This window comes from Hemiscyllium ocellatum, chromosome 1 (assembly GCF_020745735.1).
Source record: "Hemiscyllium ocellatum isolate sHemOce1 chromosome 1, sHemOce1.pat.X.cur, whole genome shotgun sequence".
Classification (NCBI taxonomy): Eukaryota; Metazoa; Chordata; class Chondrichthyes; order Orectolobiformes; family Hemiscylliidae; genus Hemiscyllium; species Hemiscyllium ocellatum.
In genome coordinates this window covers 9,510,016-9,530,678 of record NC_083401.1, presented here as the reverse complement: position 1 = coordinate 9,530,678, position 20,663 = coordinate 9,510,016, and the positions used below count along the sequence as shown (strand labels likewise).

At 48.8% G+C, this 20,663-nt stretch overlaps 1 protein-coding gene across 2 annotated transcripts; it reads right to left on the bottom strand.

Annotated features, from left to right (window-relative positions):
* Positions 1-8,619: 8,619 nt before the first annotated feature.
* Positions 8,620-18,280, bottom strand: LOC132822155 (neurofilament light polypeptide-like). 2 transcript variants are annotated; one of them, XM_060835261.1, is made up of 3 exons: positions 17,266-18,280; positions 14,292-14,416; positions 8,620-11,976 (listed from the first exon to the last, which is right to left on the bottom strand). In XM_060835261.1, exons 1-3 carry the CDS (start codon positions 18,256-18,258, stop codon positions 11,916-11,918), a joined length of 1,179 nt encoding a protein of 392 aa, XP_060691244.1. In that variant the 5' UTR covers positions 18,259-18,280; the 3' UTR covers positions 8,620-11,915. The 2 variants fall into 2 exon arrangements, with proteins under 2 accessions (XP_060691244.1, XP_060691314.1); XM_060835331.1 differs by lacking the exon at positions 14,292-14,416.
* Positions 18,281-20,663: the final 2,383 nt, after the last annotated feature.

Below are 20,663 nucleotides of genomic sequence, written 5' to 3'. Positions count from 1 at the left end.
AAGTTAGAAAGTTACACCTTTCCAAACTCTGTCTCCATAATTTCTCCTTTATCTCCCGCTGGCTGTTGGGAAGACTGTAGTATACCCCCCAGCACTGTGATTTCCCCTTTCCTAATCTTGATTCCTACTTGTTTTGCCTCATTGCACGAGTCTCTGGATGTGTCCTCCCTCAGTCCAGCTGTGAGACACTCCTTTTACAGTAATGCAACTCCTCCATCCCATTGACATCCCCTCCTATCACACCTGAAACATCGAAATCCTGGGACATTCAGCTGACAGCCCGTAATCACAACAATGTCATAATGCCAAGGGCTAACCAAAACTCGAAGTTGATCTCCCTTGCTGATTAGACTTCTCACGTTGAAACATATGCATTTCAGGGACCACCTCCCCTGCTCTTTTCAGTAACATTTCCCAGCCTGTTGTTGTTCTCCTTAGTTATGTTTTCCTTGGTTTATACCTCTGCCTTAATTTCTGCATCTGCTGCCCTCCTCCTCTGGTTCCCATCCCCCTGCCACACTTACTGAAGGCTCATGCAGCATCTCTCAATGACTACCGTCCAGTGGCCCTAACTTTGATGGTCATGAAGTGCTTTGAAAGGCTGGTCATGGCATTAATCAACTCCAGCCCCCCACTCCTCTTGACCCACTCCAATCTGCCTATCGGACCAACATTTCCACGTCAGATGCCATATCACTTGCCTTTCTCTCCTCCCTAGAATATCTTGACACCAAGAACAGCTCTGTAAGAATCCTACTCATTGACGACAGTTCAGCCTTCAACACTAGTATCCCCTTGAGACTGATTACTAAACTTAGTGATCTCAGACTAAGCCCCACTCTCTGCAACTGGATCCACAGTTTCCTGACCCACAGGCCACAATCAGTGAAGATTGGGGACAATATTTCATCCTCACTAACACTCAACACTGGAGCCCCCCAGGGGTGTGTACTCAGCCCCCTGCTGTACTCACTATGTGCCCGTGACTGTGTCACCAAATACCAGACTAATGCCACTTACACCACCATAGTTGCTCAAATCTCAGATGGCGACGAAACAGACTACAGACAGGAGGTGGAAGACCTGGAAAAATGGTGCACCGAGAACAACCTAGCTCTCAATGCCGGCAAAACCAAAAGAATTCATGACTGACTTTTGACGGATGTTACTCATGCCCCTCCCTACACATTAACTGCAGAGGTGGAACGAGTGGAGAGTGGAGTGTCAGGCTCCTGGGAGTGGTCATCCACAACAAGATTTCCTGGACTCTTCACATGGACGCACTGGTTACAAAGGCCCAACAATGTCTCTTCTTCCTCAGACAGCTGAGGAAATGTGCCATGATGGTGAATACCCTTGCCAACTTTTATAAATGTGCCATCGAGAGCATTCTGTCTGGATGTACCACTACCTGGTATGGTAACTGTACCATTCCAGATTAGAGACGGTTACAGAGAGTGGTGAACTCAGCCCAGACAATCACAAAGGTCAATCTCCCATCTGTAGAATCCATCTCCCAGGCCCACTGTCAAGGAAAGGCCGCCAGCATTCTCAAAGCTCCATCCCACCCTGGCAATGATTTTCTACATCCTCTACCATCAGGGAGAAGGTACAGATGCCTGAACACACACACCAGCCGGTTCCAAAACAGTTTCTACCCTACTGCTGTTAGAATACTGAATGGACTCTCAAACTCTTAACATTCCCCCGTACCTGTGGTTTTGTTTTTGCTGCTGTTTACCTATTATTTACTTATCTATGCTCCTTAACTCTGTGAGCTTCCTGTATTGCTCACACGACAAAGTTTTTCACTGTGCCTCAGTACACATGACAATAAATTCAATTCAATTTAAACCCTCCCCAACCACTCTACCAGGTAACCCCACCCACCTCCCCAAGAATATCCATCCCAGTCCTGCCCAAGTGTACCTGTCCAGTTTGTACAGGTCTCACTTCCCCCAGAACCAGTCCCAAATGTCTCCATTGTATCTTCATGTCGACCATAATCCAATCATCAGCACCCTCCTTCCATGCTGTAGAAACTGGTGTCCCTTTGGCTGAAGTTGGTTTTCTTGCATATCAGCACAAGGTTAGATACAGAGTAAAGCTCCGTCTACACTGTCCCCATCAAACCCTCCCAGGACAGGGACAGCACGGGATTAGATACAGAGTAAAGCTCCGTCTACACTGTCCCCATCAAACACTCCCAGGACAGGGACAGCACAAGGTTAGATACAGAATAAAGCTCCCTCTACACTGTCCCCATCAAACACTCCCAGGACAGGGACAGCACAAGGTTAGATACAGAGTAAAGCTCCCTCTACACTGTCCCCATCAAACCCTCCCAGGACAGGGACAGCACAAGGTTAGATACAGAGTGAAGCTCCCTCTACACTGCCCCCATCAAACACTCCCAGGACAGGGACAGCACTTTGTTAGATACAGAGTAAAGCTCCCTCTACACTGTCCCCCATCAAACACTCCCAGGACAGGGACAGCACAGGGTTAGGTACAGAATACTGTTTCTGTATATTTCCCTAGAATTTGCTTTATTCTATTTTACTTCTGTATCCTCAAGGTGTGTGTTTACCTCCTGCCTCTCTCTTGCTCCAGTATCTGATTAATCTCTTCCTCTGCTTTTCTCTTCCCCAGAATGTGTTTAACTCCCATTTTTCTTTCTCTCTCTGATGTCTCTGCAGCATGCTTGTCTTACTCTGTCTCTGGGATACTATGCAGGGTGATGAAAGGTTTGTTTTATAAAAGAAAAAAATTGGATTTCAAAATAGTGACAGACGGTTGCTGGATTCTTTTGCACAGTTTTTTCTTAAAAAAATTATATTCAAACTGAGAGAGCTTCTGTAATAGTGACCCCATGTAGCAAATGCCTGAGGGACTGTGAACTCCTTGTGTGTTAATGGTCAAAGATATTTATTCAGTGGAGTTTACAACAAGTGAAATTTGAAGACCATTTCCTTGTTTCCACTTAGAATTCTCAAGACAGGAGTTGGGAGGTCATGTTGCGGCTGTACAGGACATTGGTTAGGCCACTGTTGGAATATTGCGTGCAATTCTGGTCTTCCTATCGGAAACATGTTGTGAAACTTGAAAGGGTTCAGACGAGATTGACAAGGATGTTGCCAGGGTTGGAGGATCTGAGCTACAGGGAGAGGCTGAACAGGCTGGGGCTGTTTTCCCTGGAGTGTCAGAGGCTGAGGAGTGACCTTACAGATGTTTATAAAATCATGAGGGACATGGATAGGATAAATAGGCAAAGTCTTTTCCCTGGGGCGGGGGAGTCCAGAACTAGAGGGTATAGGTTTAGAGTGAGAGGGGAAAGATATAAGAGACCCAAGGGGCAACTTTTTCACACAGAGGGTGGTACGTGTATGGAATGAGCTGCCAGAGGAAGTGGTGGAGGCTGGTACAATTGCAACATTTAAAAGGCATCTGGATGGGTATATGAATAGGAAGGGTTTGGAGGGATATGGGCCAGGTGCTGGCAGGTGGGACTAGATTGGGTTGGGGTATCTGGTCGGCATGGGCGGGTTGGACCGGAGGGTCTGTTTCCATGCTGTACATCTCTCTGACTCTATGAATGTTTTGAGCACAGGAAAGTTGGAGAAGCAGGTTTTTAGGAAAGATTAGAGGTGCAATGACTGGCGTCAGAAGCAAGTACCTACACTCCTTGAGATTGTTTTAGAAAAATCAAGAGTTACTGTTAAAGTTTATTTACACTCTAAGCAGAGTGCTTTGGTAGAAATCTGCAGGCTATTAGAAACTGAGATAGTCTAACTCTCAGTTTTGTGGACATTCACATAAGTAGACTCCAGAACTCTCAGGATAGAAATGGGGAAAATCTTTCCAAAATAAAAATTGAGGGATGACATCTCCAGATTTCAGCCTCTGAACAGAATACTATTGAGACACAGGTAGAGAACTCATTTTGCTCTTTCGTTATCTTGTGGTGGGAGAGCATTTTGGTGATAGTGACCACAACTGCTTCACATTCTACAAAGCTATGGAGGAGAGAAGCAGGCCCAATGGGAGGATATTTAATTGGGGAAAAGGCAACTATGATGCTATCAGACGTGAGTTGGGAAGCATGGACTGGGAGCAATTGTTCCATGGAAAGGGCACTATAGGCACGTGGAGACTGTGTTTAAGGAACAGTTGTTGTGAGTGATGCATAAATGTGTTCCTCTGAGACAGGCAAGAAGGGGTAAGATAAAGGAACCTTGGATGACGAGAGCAGAGGAGCATATTGTCAAAAGAAAGAAGGCAGCTTACGTAAGATGGAGGAAGCTAGGCTCAAGCTCAGCTCTAGAGGATTACAGGCAGGCGAGGAAGGAGCTCAAAAATGGTCTGAGAGCCAGGAGGGGGCATGAAATAGGCTTGGCAGGAAGGATTAGGGAGAATCCAAAGGCATTTTACATGTGAGGAATAAGAGAATGATCACAGAAAGAGTAGGGCCGATCAGGGATAGCACAGGGAACTTGTGTACAGAGTCTGAGGAGGTAGGGGAAGCCCTAAATGAGTTTTTTGCTTCTGTCTTTACTAAAGAAAAGGACCTTGTAGTGAATGAAACCATAGCGGAGCAGGTAAGTATGCTGGAACGGATAGAGATAGCGGAAGCTGATGTGCTGAAAATTTTGACAAACATTAAGATTGACAAGTCGCCAGGACCAGACCAGATTCGTCCTCGGCTGCTTTGGGAAGTGAGAGATGAGATTGCTTTGCCACTTGCGAAGATCTTTGCATCCTCGCTCTCCATCAGAGTCGGACCTGAGGACTGGAGGGGAGCAAATGTAATTCCTCTCTTCAAGAAAGGAAATAGGGAAATCCCCAGCAATTACAGACCAGACAGTCTCACATCTGCCATCTACAAGGTGTTAGAAAGGATTCTGAGGGGTAGGATTTATGACCATCTGGAAGAGCATGGCTTTGTGAGGGACAGGTCATGCCTCACAAATCTTATTGAGTTCTTTGAGGATGTTACTAGACAATTTGATGAGGGTTGAGTTGTGGATGTGGTCTACATGGATTTCAGCATTATTTGATAAGGTTCCCCATGGTAGGCTTGTTCAGAAGGAATGGGATACAGAGAAATTTAGCTGTCTGGATACAGAATTGGCTGGTTGAGTGGTAGCGGAAGGAAAGTATTCTGCCTGGAAGGCAGTAGTGAGTGGCGTCCCACAGGGCCTCTACTCTATAATTTTTATTAATGACTTGGATGATGAGATTGAAGGATGGGTTAGCAAGTTTGCAGATGACACAAAGGTTGGAGGTATAACAGTATAGCAGACTGTTGTAGTCTGCAGTGGGACATTGACAGGATGGGGAGATGGGCTGAGAAGTGGCAGATGGAGTCCAACCTGGCTAAATGCAAAGTGATGCATTTTGGAAGGTCGAATTTGAAAGTTGAGTACAGGATTAAAGACAATTCTTGGCAGTATGGAGGAACAGCAAGATCTTTGTGTGCAGGAACAAGGATCCCTTAAAATTGCCACAGGGTTGTTAAGAAAACATATGGTGTTTGGGCCTTCATTAACAGGGGAATTGAGTTCAAGAGCCGTGAGATCTTGTTGCAGCTCTATAAAACTTTGGTTAGACCGCACTTGGAATACGGTGTCCAGTTCTGGTCGCCCTATTATAGGAAAGATGTGGATGCTTTGAAAAGGGTTCAGAGGTTTACCAGGATGCTGCCTGGACTGGAGGACTTATCTTACAAAGTTTGACTGAGCTTGGACTTTTCAATTGGAAAACAAAGGGGTGGGGGGGGGAGGAAAGAGAGGGGACCTAATTCAGGTGTACAAGATAATAAGTTTAAAAATCACAACACCAGGTTATAGTCCAACAGGTTTAATTGGAAGCACACTAGCTTTCGGAGCAACGCTCCTTCATCAGGTGATTGTGGAGGGCTTGATCGTAACAATTTATAGCAAAAATTTCCAGTATGATGTAACTGAAATTATGCATTGTATTCTAACAGATGAAAGGCTTAACAATCAATTTTTCAGTGATAGTTTGACTTCTTATGTGTAAATCACAACTTTTTTAAAAAAGGTTGCATTCTGGGGTTGGCTATGGGCGGCACGGTGGCACAGTGGTTAGCACTGCTGCCTCGCAGCGCCTGTAGACCCGGGTTCAATTCCCGACTCAGGCGACTGACTGTGTGGAGTTTGCACGTTCTCCCCGTGTCTGCGTGGGTTTCCTCCGGTTTCCTCCCACAGTCACAAAGATGTGCGGGTCAGGTGAATTGGCTATGCTAAATTGCCCATAGTGTTAGGTAAGGGGTAAATGTAGGGGTATGGGTGGGTTGCGCTTCGGCGGGTCGGTGTGGACTTGTTGGGCCGAAGGGCCTGTTTCCACACTAAGTCTAATCTAATGGTGATAGCTAGACAATATGTTGAAGGTGTTAGCCCCGTGTTCTGTCTATGACCTGATTTTAAGATTAGAATCAATCTTAAAAAGTGAGACAACAGTTTTACATAAATTCATGCAGTTTTTGAGCTCAGTTCTACACGAATGTATGCAGTTTTTCAGCAAAGTGCAATGTAACTCTGCAAGTACAAATTCACCCCACAAAATGTGTGCATGTGGGTCTTTGTCTGTCTGGGGTGGGGGTTGAGAGTGTGAGAAAGTGTGTGTAGTGAGTGCAGTGTCTTAAGTCTGAGGGGGTGCATGAGTGTGTCGATACAAGTATGGTTGGGTGTCTGTACGTGTCTGCGTACCTGCGTCTGTGTGTATGAGAGAGGGTGCGGTGCAACGGTGATCACCTGTACTGTGACATGAACCCAAGGTCCCAGTTGAGGCCCTCCCTCTGGGTACTGAACTTAGCTATCAGCCTCTGCTTGGCCACTTTCCTCTGCCTGTCCCAAAGTCCACCTTGGAGGATGGTCATCTGAAGGTTTAAGGCTGAGTGAGCAGAGGAAAGAGGCCAAGCAGAGGCTGATAGCTAAGTTCAGTACCCAGAGGGAGGGCCTCAACTGGGACCTTGGGACAGGTGATCACCATTGCACTACACAGACAGGTACACAGACACCCACACACTCCTCCACTCACATGCACCCCTTCACAGACTTAAGACACATTGCACTCACTACACACCCACAACCCCCACCCCAGACAGAGAGACACACAGACCCACATGCAGCCATATATTGTGTGGGGTGAATTTGTACTTGCAGAGTTACATTGCACTTTGCTGAAAAACTGCATACATTCATGTAGAACTGAGCTCAAAAACTGCATGAATTTATGTAATACTGTTATCTCACTTTTTAAGATTAGAATCAACCTAAACATCGGGTCATAAGACAGAACACGGAGCTAACACCTTCAACATATTGTCTAGCTATCACTCTTGTTAACAGCCAACCCAAGAATGCAACTTTTAAAAAAGTTTTGTGATTTACACATGAAAGAAGTGAAACTATCACTGTATTCTAACAGATGAAAGGCTTAACAGAATCAATTTTTCAATGTATATTTTCAGTTACATCACACTGCAAATTTTTGCTATAAATCCTGTTATGATCAAGCCCTCCATAATCACCTGATGAAGGAGCGACGCTCCGAAAGCTAGTGCTTCAAATTAAACCTGTTGGACTATAACCTGGTGTTGTGTGATGTTTAAACTTTGTACACCCCAGTCCAACACCGGCATCTCCAAATCATGATAAATGAGAGGCAGAGATAGAGTTGATAGCCAGAGACTTTTTCCCAGGGTAGAAATGGTTAACATGAAGGGTCATAGGTGTAACCTGTTTGGCAGAAAGTATAGAGGGGATGTCAGAGGCAGGTTCTTTATGCAGAGTTGAGAGCATGGAATGTGTCACCAGCAGCAGCAGTTGTGGAAGCAAGGTCATTAGGGATATTTAAGAGACTGCTGGACATGCATATGGCCACAGAAATGAGGGTTTGTGCAGTAGGTTTACCTTACATGAGGATCAATGGTTGGTACAACATCATGGGCTGAAGGGCCTGTTCTGTGCTGTACTGCTCTATGTTATGATTCTATGTTTACACAAGTTTGATTTTTATTTATTTCTTCATCTGTTCAATGAACTTACTGTCCTGTTACTAACACAGAACCCTCTTGTGATTGTGTCTCAGTGACAGATCACTACAATCCCAATTTTATTCTGAGCTGCGCTGTGCTGTCCAGTAATACCATTAGCTGGGATCATACCATCCAAAACCAGGTCCTCGTGCTCTCATCATTGCAGTTTGCAGAATAAGACCAATAGACAGTTTGACTTTTCTGCAAGAATTTTATTAGTTGAGCATGATGCATTTCATTGATGTTAATGATTTTACAGTAGAGATAATATCCAGCAAATTCTAAGTTACTCCATTAATTAGTCTAACCTCCAAAGCAGTGTGAAGGAATAGTGCAGTGATCTTCACACACAGCCACATAAGCAGTTACATTATTAACAACTGGTCTGTAATCTTTCAGACAGGGCCCACCTCATACGGTCACCCGTCACACTGGATCCATTGAGATCCACAAACAAGGCCCACTTGACACAACCACCACCACCACCACCACTTCTCTCTCCGCTCTCTTCCCCCTCCCCCCCACCCCCCAAAAAACAGATCCAGTGACCCACTTGTCACTGTCACTCCCCCACACACTGGATCCCAGACAAGGCCCATTTGACACTGTTGTATCCCCCCCTCACATTGGATCCATTACAATGCATAGACGGGACCCACATATCATTGTCACCTCCCCTCATATTGGATCTACAGCAATCCACACTGCCTTCTTGTCACTCCCCACACAGTGATCTTTTTGTTTGACCTTCAATTTGTTTGCTGACCAATTGGAATTTCCAGACCAGTTTTCCTAATTACATTTGCATTGTCTCAAAAACAATTACATTGACCTTCACCTTACTGAGGGAGGAAGGAACAGTGAGGGATGAGGGGAACAGTGAGGGATGAGGGGAGCAGGGAGGGAGTAAATGAGGTGAGAAGGGAAGAGTGGGGGACATGAGGGAGGGAGGGAGTGAGGAATTGTGAGTACCAGGGCTGGGTGTTCTGGTTAGAAATCCACACATTGTTAGAAGCAGAGAAAGTCTAATCTCAAACCTGTCCACAGTTTCTGTAGATTCCAGATGGTCACTTCCAGGAGATGCTGCAAGATTGGGGACAGTAACAGACAGTTGGGGGTACTGGCCATCTCGTGGAATGAGTTGTGTGTGCTCTCAGACGGTGGTGTCTTGGTGCTGGCTGTTTATCCACACCAGTGAGCTATGAGCCCATATGGTAACTGGGCAGGCAGTACTAGCCAGTTACATTCAGAGAGCTTGCTGTAGTGTGTGGGAGTCTCAGTGTCAGTGGTGGCTACACACAGACATCTCAGACTGCAGCAGATGGGAGCGCCTGAGAGCCTAACACTTACATGACTAGTTTGGAATTAGATTGTTTCACTGGGCCCATTTCTCCATGCCCTGGGACCACTACTTTTTCTGCTTCTGCATTCACCTCAGACTTTTCCAGATTTCAGTGTGTAAGTGATCTAACTGAGATTAAGTCCATGCCTACCCTTGCTCCAGCTTTATAAAGTCTGTCTCTATGTCCAGGGGCTCCTCTTCATTTCAGTCTCCCTCATTTCCTGGGGTCTGTACCTCTGTCATCCCCACCCTCTATTTCTCAATACAACCTCACGTCATATCCTTTCTTCTCCCCATCTCTGCTTACACTGTTAAGAGAGATCTACAGCTCAGATAACCCTTCAGCCCATCAATTCTGCTCCAGTCAATAAAGCCACCTCACCATTCCAACCCCATATCCCAGCCCTTAGTCCACACGTTTGTATCAGCCTTCCTCTTTACTCTGTTGCTTTTCTATTTGTATCTATATTCCTCGAGGTTTCACTGTATTTGTGAATTGTATCTTTCTCTGCATCTATCATTCGGTCTCTCACTCTCCCCATTTTTAAGTCTGTTTCTTTCACTCTACATATCTGTGGTATTCAATCTGTCTGTGCCCAGTAACTCTACCTTGCTGCCTTAGTCACTGTCTCCCCATTATCCTGTACATGTTCCCGTCTGTCCATCTCTCTGCTCTTCATGTCTGATTATTGCTGTCCCTGTGCTTCTATGTTTTACTCTGACCCTCTGTCATTGTTATACTCACTTTCTCTATTACTTTGCTAAACAAAACAGGAATTGCTGGAGAAACTCAGCACAGAGAAACAAAGATCTAGTGACCCTTAAAGGTCACACAGGACTCAAAACATTAACTCTGCTTTTTCTCTACAGATCCTGCCAGATATGCTGAGTCACTCCAGCAATTTGTTTTTATTGCAGATCCTCAGCATCCTGTCTTTTTATTTTGTGACTTTTTCCACTATCAACTATCTCTTTCTATCTGAGACTTGGTTACTTACGGTCTCTCTATCACTATTGCTCTCTCTCTCTCTCTCTCTCATTCAGTAATGGGTGTGACAATCCCTGGTTAGGCCAGAATTTATTGCCCATTCCTCTGCCTCAATTACTTCTATCTTTATCAATTTCTATGCCCCTCATTTTTCTGTTAATCTCTCTCATGCGGATATTCTTTACCTCTACCTGACACACTCTCCAGGTACCTCTGTTACATTCTCACCCTGTGTCACTGTTTTGTACACAGTCCAGACCATCACAGAAGCTGACCTTTCATCCACAGACTCCATTTACCCCCTTGCTGCCAACAAAGCCCCCTCCCACCCCAGTAATGCTCTCCTACAAGCTCTTCTGTCAGGCAAAAGATACTGAAGCCTGAACACATACACCAATAGATTCAGGAACAGTTTCTTCCCTGCCGTTAACTTTCTCTAACTTTAAATAATGTTGATCTTATAAATATTGATCTTGCTTTGTGCACTTCCTGTGCAGTATAACTTGTGCCTTGCTCTGTACTGCTCACAAAACTAAGCTTTTTCACTGTAATTAGGTCCATGGTTCTACAAAAAAAAATCAAATTAGTCTCCATCTCTTTCACACTCATCTGTTACTTTGTCATTCTCCAGGTCTCCAGCACTATGTATTCCTCTCCGTCTCCTTTAATTTCTGCTTTTCTAAAGCTGTTACCTTCTGTGTGTGTGGCTCTCTCTCTGCATCTTTGTTTCTGTGTCTCACTACCTCAATCTTGGTCTGTTACACTGCCAGTCATTCTCCTTTCTTTCGCTGTATCCATGTCTCTGTCTCCATCACTGTGTTACCTCGTCTTTTTGTCACTTTCAGTCTTTCCCCATGCCCCTCCCTCCCTCTTATTCTTGCTCTTGCAATCTGTGTTTCTTTGTCTGTCACTGCATCATTGGGTGCGTGGTCTCTGACACTTTTCCTCAGTCACTCCCCATGTCCCTCTGTTACACACACTTCCTGTCTAAGGTGTCACTCTCATCTATCATTTTCTGACTCCTCGGCTCAGTCCGATTGTGTGATCGCTCCTTTTTAACCAGGAATTTTACCCCTCAGTGGGATCACACTGACTCAGAGGGCACGTTGCAGAGGGTGAGGGGCAAGGAGATCAGAAGCCACAGGGTCAGGGATGAGAGGGGACAGGATCATGGTGCGAATGGGACAGAAGATTTCCTTCCCAGGTTGAGACCAGTGGGTCTCACAGACAGACTGGGAAGGTGGGGAGGGGAGAGACTGGAACAGCCAATATTAGCATGTTATTCCATTTCAAACTGGAACATTCAACTGAATAGTGTTTAAATGCACGGGCACACTAACACTTCCGGTCCTGCGTGTAAACTTGGAATTTGGTTTTTGGTCAGGGTCAGCAGGTCTCAGTAACTGGTCTCTATGAAAATGGAAGGGGAACAGGGAATTTAAGACAACCACAGGGTAATGGCTAATGAGTGCTCTGTGTTGTCAGCTATGGGACCACATGGTCAACATTCTGCAGATGGATGACTAACTGTAGGGATGCACTGAGGACAAGCTGAACCGGAATTCCTCACCCTCCAGCAGTTTCCTAAACAGGAGACACAAAAAGGAACACAATGAGAGATAGCCAGTTGAACACAGACAGTATCGACCTCTCCTTTCTGTTTTACCCATGTCACATTCCCACACACTCCCTTTTGCTCTCTTTCTCACTCTCCTCCACTCCCAACTCATTTTCTCTCTCCCATTTTCATTTACCTTACCATTTTCTGTTCTCACACTGTCACACACTAGTGGGGATTTCAAACCTATGTAAAATATTTGGCTGTGTTAAATTCTCCAACAGTTAACATGAGTCACTGGGAAGTTAACAGAACCATTGGACAAGTTGGAATGGGAGAGCCAGGTGTGACATCACAGTACTTATAAACACTGACAGACCGATCAGCTCAACCGCTCCATGCTAGTATTTATGCTTTACCTGCAGCGTTTGCCATTCCTGGTCATCTCACCTGATCCCTTTCTCCCTCATTTATTCATTTAGCTTTCTGCTGCTTCAACAACTCCCGAGTCCACACTCTCCCCACATCCCCAGCTGGAATAAAGTGTCCCCCTCTCATGCTGACGGCCTCAACCCTGGATCCCCACAAGAAGAGATCACTGCTTCCTGTACACTGTCAAACCCTCCATCACTTTTCGTTTACTCTGCCCTGTAAAGTGGGCAGCACTGACCCAGACCAACGGTCAGTACCCATCCCTAACTGTCTTGGGCTGGACCATGTTACAGGGTATTTGAGAGTTAACTGGAGCCATAGATGGAGTAAGAACAGATTCCCCTCCCTGGAGAGATAGGGATATGGTGGGTTTTTATGACCATTGATGAGATGAGCTTTCAATTCTAGATTTTTGTTCGAGCATTTCAATTCCAGCAGCTTCTGTCCTGGGAATAGAACCCACATCCCCAAAACATTTGAGATTGCTAGCCTAGTGACTGCCCTCCTCAATCGATTACAATCCACCAAGTTTTGTATCACATTTAAACTTTAAAGTTATCCCTACACACCAAAATGTAAACCATTAACATAAATCAGGAAGAACAAAAGCACTGCTTCAGAGTGAAGGGATGACCCTTCAGAATGAGATGCGAAAGACCCAGGGGGAACCCACAAAGACATGAGGAGAATGTACAAACTCCACACACTCCTGAGGCTGGAATCGAACCCAGTTCCCTGGTGTGAGGCAGCAGTGCTAACCACTGAGCCACCTGCTATTTGTTCAACCCTCCCATTTTGAGGGATAAGGCTCAACTGGACACAAACCATCTCTTGTCTGAAGGTCACACATTGTTCAGCTAATGTTAATCCTGCCAGCCCTCAGCTCCAGTCTATCCAACCAGCTCTCCCTGCTCCATTGAAATCAGCTCCCGCAAGTTACTCAAGAGATGGAGAGATAGAAAGAACAGTTATAGCAAGGCATTCAGCAAGGTTCCTCATGGTGGATTTGTCCATAAGGTTAGATCATAGGGAATCTGAGAACTAGCCATTTGGATACAGAACAGGCTCAAAAAGGTAGAAGACAGAGGGTGGCAGTGGAGGGTTGTTTTTCTGACTGGAGGCCTGTGACCAGTGGTGTGCCACAAGGATCGGTGCTGGGTCCACTTTTCATCATTTACACAAATGATTTGGATATGAACATAAGAGGTACAGTTAGTAAGTTTGCAGATGACACCAAAATTGGAGGTGTAGTGGACAAGCAAAAGGTCCGATCAGATGGGCCAATGGCACCCCGATCAGATGGGCCAATGTGCTGAGGAGTGGCCAGGTGGAGTTTAATTTAGATAAATGTGAAGTACTGCACTTTTGAAAAGAAAAATCAGGACAGGGTTTATACACTTAACGGTAAGGTCTTGGGGAGTGCTGATTAATAAGAGTCCTAGAGGTGCAGGTGCATAGCTCCATGAAATTGGAGTCACAGGTGACTAGGATAGTGAAGGTGGTGTTTGACATACTTTCCTTTATTGGTCAGTACATTGAGTACAGGAGGGAGGTCATATTGCAGCTGTACAGAACATGGTTTAGGCCACTGTTGGAATAGTGTGCGCAATTCTGGTCTCCTTCTTATTGTAAGGATGTTGCGAAACTTGAACGAATTCAGAAAAGATTTACAAGGATGTTGCCAGGGTTGGAGGGTTTGAGCTATGGGGAGAGGGTGGACAGGCTGGGGCTGTTTTCCCTGACAGACAAAAAGGGAGAAAGTAGTCAAATGGAGAGAGAAGTAAAATGACAGAACAAGAAACAAAAGGATAAGTGAGACAGTCCAGCAGATGGAGAGGGGACAGGATTTACCTCTGATGTACCAGATGCTGTTCTAATCCTGTGCCTTGAGCAGTGAATGATGGCCTACCTGTAAGCTGCAATCTCAATATCTAAAGCCATCTTGACATTGAGGAGGTCTTGGTATTCTCTCAGGTAACGAGCCATCTCTTGTTTGGCATCATTGATATCTTTCTCCAACTCACTGATCCTCTCCTGTAACACAGAGGGAGAGAAAAGAGAAAAAAAAGGGGGAAAAAAAAGGGGGGGTGTGGAGAGGGGGAAAGAGAGCAAGAGAAAGAAAGAGACTGAGCATGCAGCAGCAGCAAGCTCAAATAATCAGAACCACCCAGTAACTAACTCATCCCCTCAACCAAACATTCACCCTCTCATCCCTGTATCTATGCCTGTGTTGTTTTCTCTTGTGTTTTCAATGCTTGTCTCCTTCCTATTTGCAGCTTTTACTGTCTCTATCACTCACTTTACCTCTACCATTCCCACCTCTGTTCCTCTCACTATCTCTATCTGTCCCGTTCTTTCTATCCTTCTACATGTCTTCAATCATCTTTTTTCTGCATTGCCCCGTGTCATTGTCTTTATCCTCCTCCCTATTTTAAGCCAATTCTCCTATCCCATTCTCTGTCGGTCCCAGTCTTAATCCCTCCCCCTGTTTGCACCTCTGTTCTCTGCTAGCCCCCTCCCCCGATTTGGATGCACAGTCAGACTATCAAGCGACATAAAGACATTGAAGATATAAAATCAAACGCATTTCTCAAGATAGTCGACGGATCTTGTTTGGAATTGTTTAAAGTTAACCATGCACTCAGCTGGATGGCTCAGCCCTTGCCATCTATCCGTCCTCCCCTGTCCCCTTCACCCCTCCCCCTCCTCCCTCTGCAATCAGCATCATTCGAAAAATTTTGCTGCAGTGCGTTATCATCTGGGGAATGTACTCATCAATAATTCTGTCCCTGCTTAATCACGTCCGTCCCCAATCGGTGTCTTCATCTGACCTCTACCAACCTGTCATTTCTTTCCCCCTCATTTTTCTTTGCCCTGCCTGTCTTTATCCCCCTCGGCCTTTCTTTCACTCTGTCGCTCTGATTTTTTCCTCTCCATTATCTCTATCTCCTCACCCGCCCTCTTTCGGCACTGCACCAAACACTACATCAGTGACAATAAAGACAAATGCCTGTTTGGTAGCAGCAGTTTAATTTCCCAATAACTGATAAATTGAAGAAAATTGTAATTATTGCTTTAGGAGAGTAGCCCTTTGTTAATTAAAGCATCAGAAACAGAAAAGTAGTGAGATTAAAAATACTAGTCAAAGATTTTACCAATCTATAATCATCCACAGCGAAAGGGATTGCCATTTACTCAGTTTACTGCATCATAAAATCAAACATTTTTAACAATGACTGTAAGCCTTTGATGAGAAACTGACACCAGTGCCATAGAATCATACAGCATAGAGCCAGGCCCTTCGGCCCATCATGTCTTTGCCAAACACCAAATGACGCTAACCTCATTTACTTACAACTGGCCCATAGCCTACAATGCCCTGGTGATTTAATTGCTCATTCTACCTGACTGCCTGGTAAATGGTAGAATGACAGCTCGAAAGGAAGCCATTCACCCTACTTATCTCTGCTAGCTCTTTGGTAGAGCTATCCAGTTGATTTTTCTTTTGGTGAGCTGTATCCCTGTAAATATTGTTCAGGATTTGACCAAACTCAACCATAAAGTTTACTCCTGACACTGATCCAGATCATGGCACACATCTACTGATGCCACCCTCTGAGGTTCCTATCCCCCTCGCCCAGTGAACCAACCCCTCCCCAACACAGTGACCCTCCTGACTTTATGCTTGCGCACCCCCTCACCCTGCCAACCCTCCAGGTCATGTAGATATCAGTGCGGACCCTCTCCTCCCACCCCCTAATGTGGGTGACCCTCCACAGCAGCCCTCCTTCCCCCCCCCCCCAAAACAAACAGTGATCCCAATCCGTGCACAGCTCTCCCCCACCGCCCCCGGCCCATAGTTGCCTGCGTAGGGCTTCGACCATCCCACACCCCCTCCTCCCCACCCTCAGTGACCCCATCTCAGTTTTCCCCCGGGTACTTGTGCACCTCCTCCAGTGCCCCTCCCCCTGACCTGGTCCTTGTGCCCCTCCCCCTGACCTGGTCCTTGTGCCCCTCCCCCGTGCCCCCTGACCTGGTCCTTGTGCCCCTCCCCCGTGCCCCCTGACCTGGTCCTTGTGCCCCTCCCCCGTGCCCCCTGACCTGGTCCTTGTGCCCCTCCCCCGTGCCCCCTGACCTGGTCCTTGTGCCCCTCCCCCGTGCCCCCTGACCTGGTCCTTGTGCCCCTCCCCCGTGCCCCCTGACCTGGTCCTTGTGCCCCTCCCCCGTGCCCCCTGACCTGGTCCTTGTGCCCCTCCCCCGTGCCCCCTGACCTGGTCCTTGTGCCCCTCCCCCGTGCCCCCTGACCTGGTCCTTGTGCCCCTCCCCCGTGCCCCCTGACCTGGTCCTTGTGCCCCTCCCCCGTGCCCCCTGACCTGGTCCTTGTGCCCCTCCCCCGTGCCCCCTGACCTGGTCCTTGTGCCCCTCCCCCGTGCCCCCTGACCTGGTCCTTGTGCCCCTCCCCCGTGCCCCCTGACCTGGTCCTTGTGCCCCTCCCCCGTGCCCCCTGACCTGGTCCTTGTGCCCCTCCCCCGTGCCCCCTGACCTGGTCCTTGTGCCCCTCCCCCGTGCCCCCTGACCTGGTCCTTGTGCCCCTCCCCCGTGCCCCCTGACCTGGTCCTTGTGCCCCTCCCCCGTGCCCCCTGACCTGGTCCTTGTGCCCCTCCCCCGTGCCCCCTGACCTGGTCCTTGTGCCCCTCCCCCGTGCCCCCTGACCTGGTACTTGTGCCCCTCCCCCGTGCCCCCTGACCTGGTACTTGTGCCCCTCCCCCGTGCCCCCTGACCTGGTACTTGTGCCCCTCCCCCGTGCCCCCTGACCTGGTACTTGTGCCCCTCCCCCGTGCCCCCTGACCTGGTACTTGTGCCCCTCCCCCGTGCCCCCTGACCTGGTACTTGTGCACCTCCTTGCCCTGCCGCTCCTCCAGCCCCTCGAGCTGCCGGTGCAGGCCCTGGATGGCCTCCTTGAGGCGCTCGGTCTCGGCGGCGCGGGCCTGCAGCAGGCGGTGGTAGCCGGCGGTCTCCTGGCGGATGGAGCGGGCGGCCTGGCTGTGGCGGCTGGCCGCCTCGGAGACGGCGGCGAACTTGGCGCGGTACCAGTCCTCGGCCGCCTGCATGTTCTTGTGGGCCAGCCGCTCGTACTGGCGGCGGATGTCGCGCAGGGCGTGGGCGAGCTCGGGGCCGGCGGGCTCGGCGGCGGCGGCGGCCGCGGCCTCCCCGGTCTCCATGGTGACGGCCAGGGCGGCGGCCTGCAGGCGGCCCTCCAGCTCGGCGCTCTCCTCGCCGTGCAGCTTCCTCAGGAAGGCCATCTCCTCCAGCAGCGAGGCGATGCCGGCCTCCAGGCCGCTGTTGGCCAGCGCCGCCCGGTCGGCGCCGTCGCGGGCCCGCTGCAGCCGCTCCTCGGCCTCCAGCCGCGCCCGCAGCTCCTCCTGGTACCGCTCCTTGGCGCGGGCGTAGGCGGCGCGCATGCGCTCCCGCTCGGCCTCCATCCGGGCCTTGTCGGCGCCGCCGGCCTCCAGCTGCGCGCGCAGCCCGCGGATCTCGTGCTCGTAGAGGGCGTGCAGGCGGGGCGGCTCGCGGTGGCGCTCGCGCAGCGCCTGCAGCTCGAGCGCCAGCGCGCGGTTCTGCTGCTCGAGCCGGCGCACGCGCTCCACGTAGCCGGCGAAGCGGTCGTTGAGCTCGGCCAGCTGCTGCCGCTCGCGGGCCCGCAGGCCCAGCAGCTCGGGGCTCAGCTGCGGCAGCTCCGGGGGGTACGGAGGCGGGGAGGGCGAGGAGGCCGAGGCCCAGGCCGCCCGCCGGCCCAGCTTGGAGGGGGACGCCGGGGGCGGGCGGCCCTCGTCCCAGGGCCTCCGCGGGGGCCCGAGCGGATCGTACACGCTCATCGCGGCTACGGCGGCGGCGGCTCTCTCTGTGAATGGGGGAAGAGAGCGCGCCCGCCGGCTCTTTTATAAAGGCGTCAGCCCCGCCCCGCCCACAACGCCGCGTGTACAGGTCCCGCCCACTCCCCGGATACCCCGCCCCCCACCCGCCAGCTCAGCCAATCACAGAGGACCGCAGCAATCTCAGGCGCCGCCCCCTCTTCACTCCCGACTCCGCAGCACAGACACCGACGGGCTGAGTGGCCTCCTGCTGTCCCTTTGCGACAGACACGAGGGGCTGAATGGCCTCCTGCCGTTTCTGCGTGACAGAGCTCAAGAGGCTGAATGGCCTCCTCCTGTTCCTGTGTGACATACACAAGGGGTTGAGTGGCCTCCTCCTGTTCCATTGTAACAGATGCAAGGGGCTGAATGACCTCCCTCTGGATCTGTGTAACAGCCTGGACGGGCTGAGTAGCCTCCTGCTGTTCCTGCATGACAGGCTCATGGGAGGATTGGCCTCCTGTAGTCCAAGTGTAACAGATACGAGGGGCTGAATAGCCTCTTCTGTCCCTGTCTAATAGGTGTAAGGGGCTGAATGATGTACTGCTGTCCCTGTGTAATAGGCTCGAGGGGCTGAATGGCCTCTTGCTGTTCCTCTGTCAAAGACCCGAGGTGCTGGGGAAGCCCCAGGGAGCAGTGGTGTAGTTGTAATAGCACATAATTTGTCATCTAAAACCCCATTCTAAAGTCTGGGACACAGGTTCACATCCCAGCAGAACCGATATTAAAATCACTGCAGTAGAAATCTGGAATAAAATGATGACCGTGCAACCCTTGCTAATTATAACCTGGTTCACTAATGTCCTTCAGGGAAGGAAGCTGCCATTCTGACCTAGTCTGGCCTACACGTGACTCCTGACCCACAGCGAGGTGGTTGACTCTTAACTGCCCTTTGGGTAATTAGGGATGGACAATAAATAGTGATCCAGCCAGTGATGCCCACATCTAATGAACAAGTATAAAACAGGGTGAAGAGGCAGTGTGCCCTCCACCGGACCATTTAGGTACCAGGGCTGTTCTGTCATCCCCTAAAACAGTGAGTGTTCGGGAGTAAACACTGCAGCATATTCCTCAGCATATTCCTGACTGTAACCAGATTTCCTAAAGGAACACAAACAGAGGGGTGGCTCATCAGCAGAAAACACAGAACCAACATCAAATTGTCGATTTAGAAGCTACATATTTTGCTACACAATGAAAGAACACATAGAGTCACAGAGATGTACAGCATGGAAACGTCCGTGCCGACCAGATATCCCAACCCTATCTAGTCCCACCTGCCAGCATGCAGCCCAAATCCCTCCAAACCCTTCCCATTCACACGCCCATCCAGATGTCTCTTAAAGGTTGTAATTGTACCAACTCCCACCACTTCCTCTGGCAGCTCATTCCCCACACGTACCACCCTCTGTGTGAAAAACTTTCCCCTTATGTCTCTTTTATATCTTTCCCCTCTCACCCTGAACCTATGCCCTCTAGTTCTGGACTCCCCAGCCCCAGGGAAAAGACTTTGCCTATTTACCCTATGCCCTTTATAATTTTGTAAATCTCTATAAGGTCACCCCTCAGCCTCCAACGCTCCAGGGAAAACAGCCTCAGCCTGTTCAGCCTCTCCCTGTAGCTCAGATCCTCCAACCCTGGCAACGTCCTTGTAAATCTTTGCTGAACCCTTTCAAGTTACACAACATCTTTCCGATAGGAAGGAGACCAGAATTGCACGTAATATTCCAACAGTGGCCTAACCAATGTCCTGTACAGCCGCAACATGACCTCCAAACTCCTGTACTCAATACTCTGACCAATAAAGGAAAGCATACCAAACGCCGCCTTCACTATCCAACTACCTGCGACTCCACTTTCAAGGAGCTATGAACCTGCACTCCAAGGTCTCTCTGTTCAGCAACGTGATGACACTGCTTCTATTTCTTTACCATCAAACAGATGGATTGCCACTGTCTGGGTCATTTCTCAGGACAGTGCCTTGACCAATCAGATTCAATGACCCCTTTTATAAATTTAAACAAACTTGGCAGTTAACTATCAGTTGTCATCAACTGATACATCCTCCACATCAACCAGTTAGGGTCTATTGTTAACTAATCAGCACCCTTGTATTGAATAAACATTGTTTTCCCTTTACTTTGGCATTTCTTGCAAATGGGAGACGGTAAGGACTGCAGATCAGAGACGAAAATGTGTTGCTAGAAAAGCGCTGCAGGTCAGGCAGCATCCGAGGAGCAGGAGAATCGACGTTTCGGGTATAAGCCCTTCATCAGGAAGGAGGCTTGTGGGTTGGGGGTGTGGGTGGGTGCTGAGAGATAAATGGTCCTGATGAGTGCAAGAAAATAGCTTCGACAAAATGTGTCCTG

Bases quoted from the DNA above. Each gene is read 5' to 3' on its own strand.
- LOC132822155 (XM_060835261.1), bottom strand. From the start codon at position 18,258: ATGAGCGTGTACGATCCGCTCGGGCCCCCGCGGAGGCCCTGGGACGAG. The intron at 14,417-17,265 runs GTCAGGGGGCAC...TCTGTGTTACAG, and splicing joins AGGAGGTGCACAAGTACCAG to GAGAGGATCAGTGAGTTGGA. The intron at 11,977-14,291 runs GTAGGCCATCAT...TCTCCTGTTTAG, and splicing joins ATTGAGATTGCAGCTTACAG to GAAACTGCTGGAGGGTGAGG.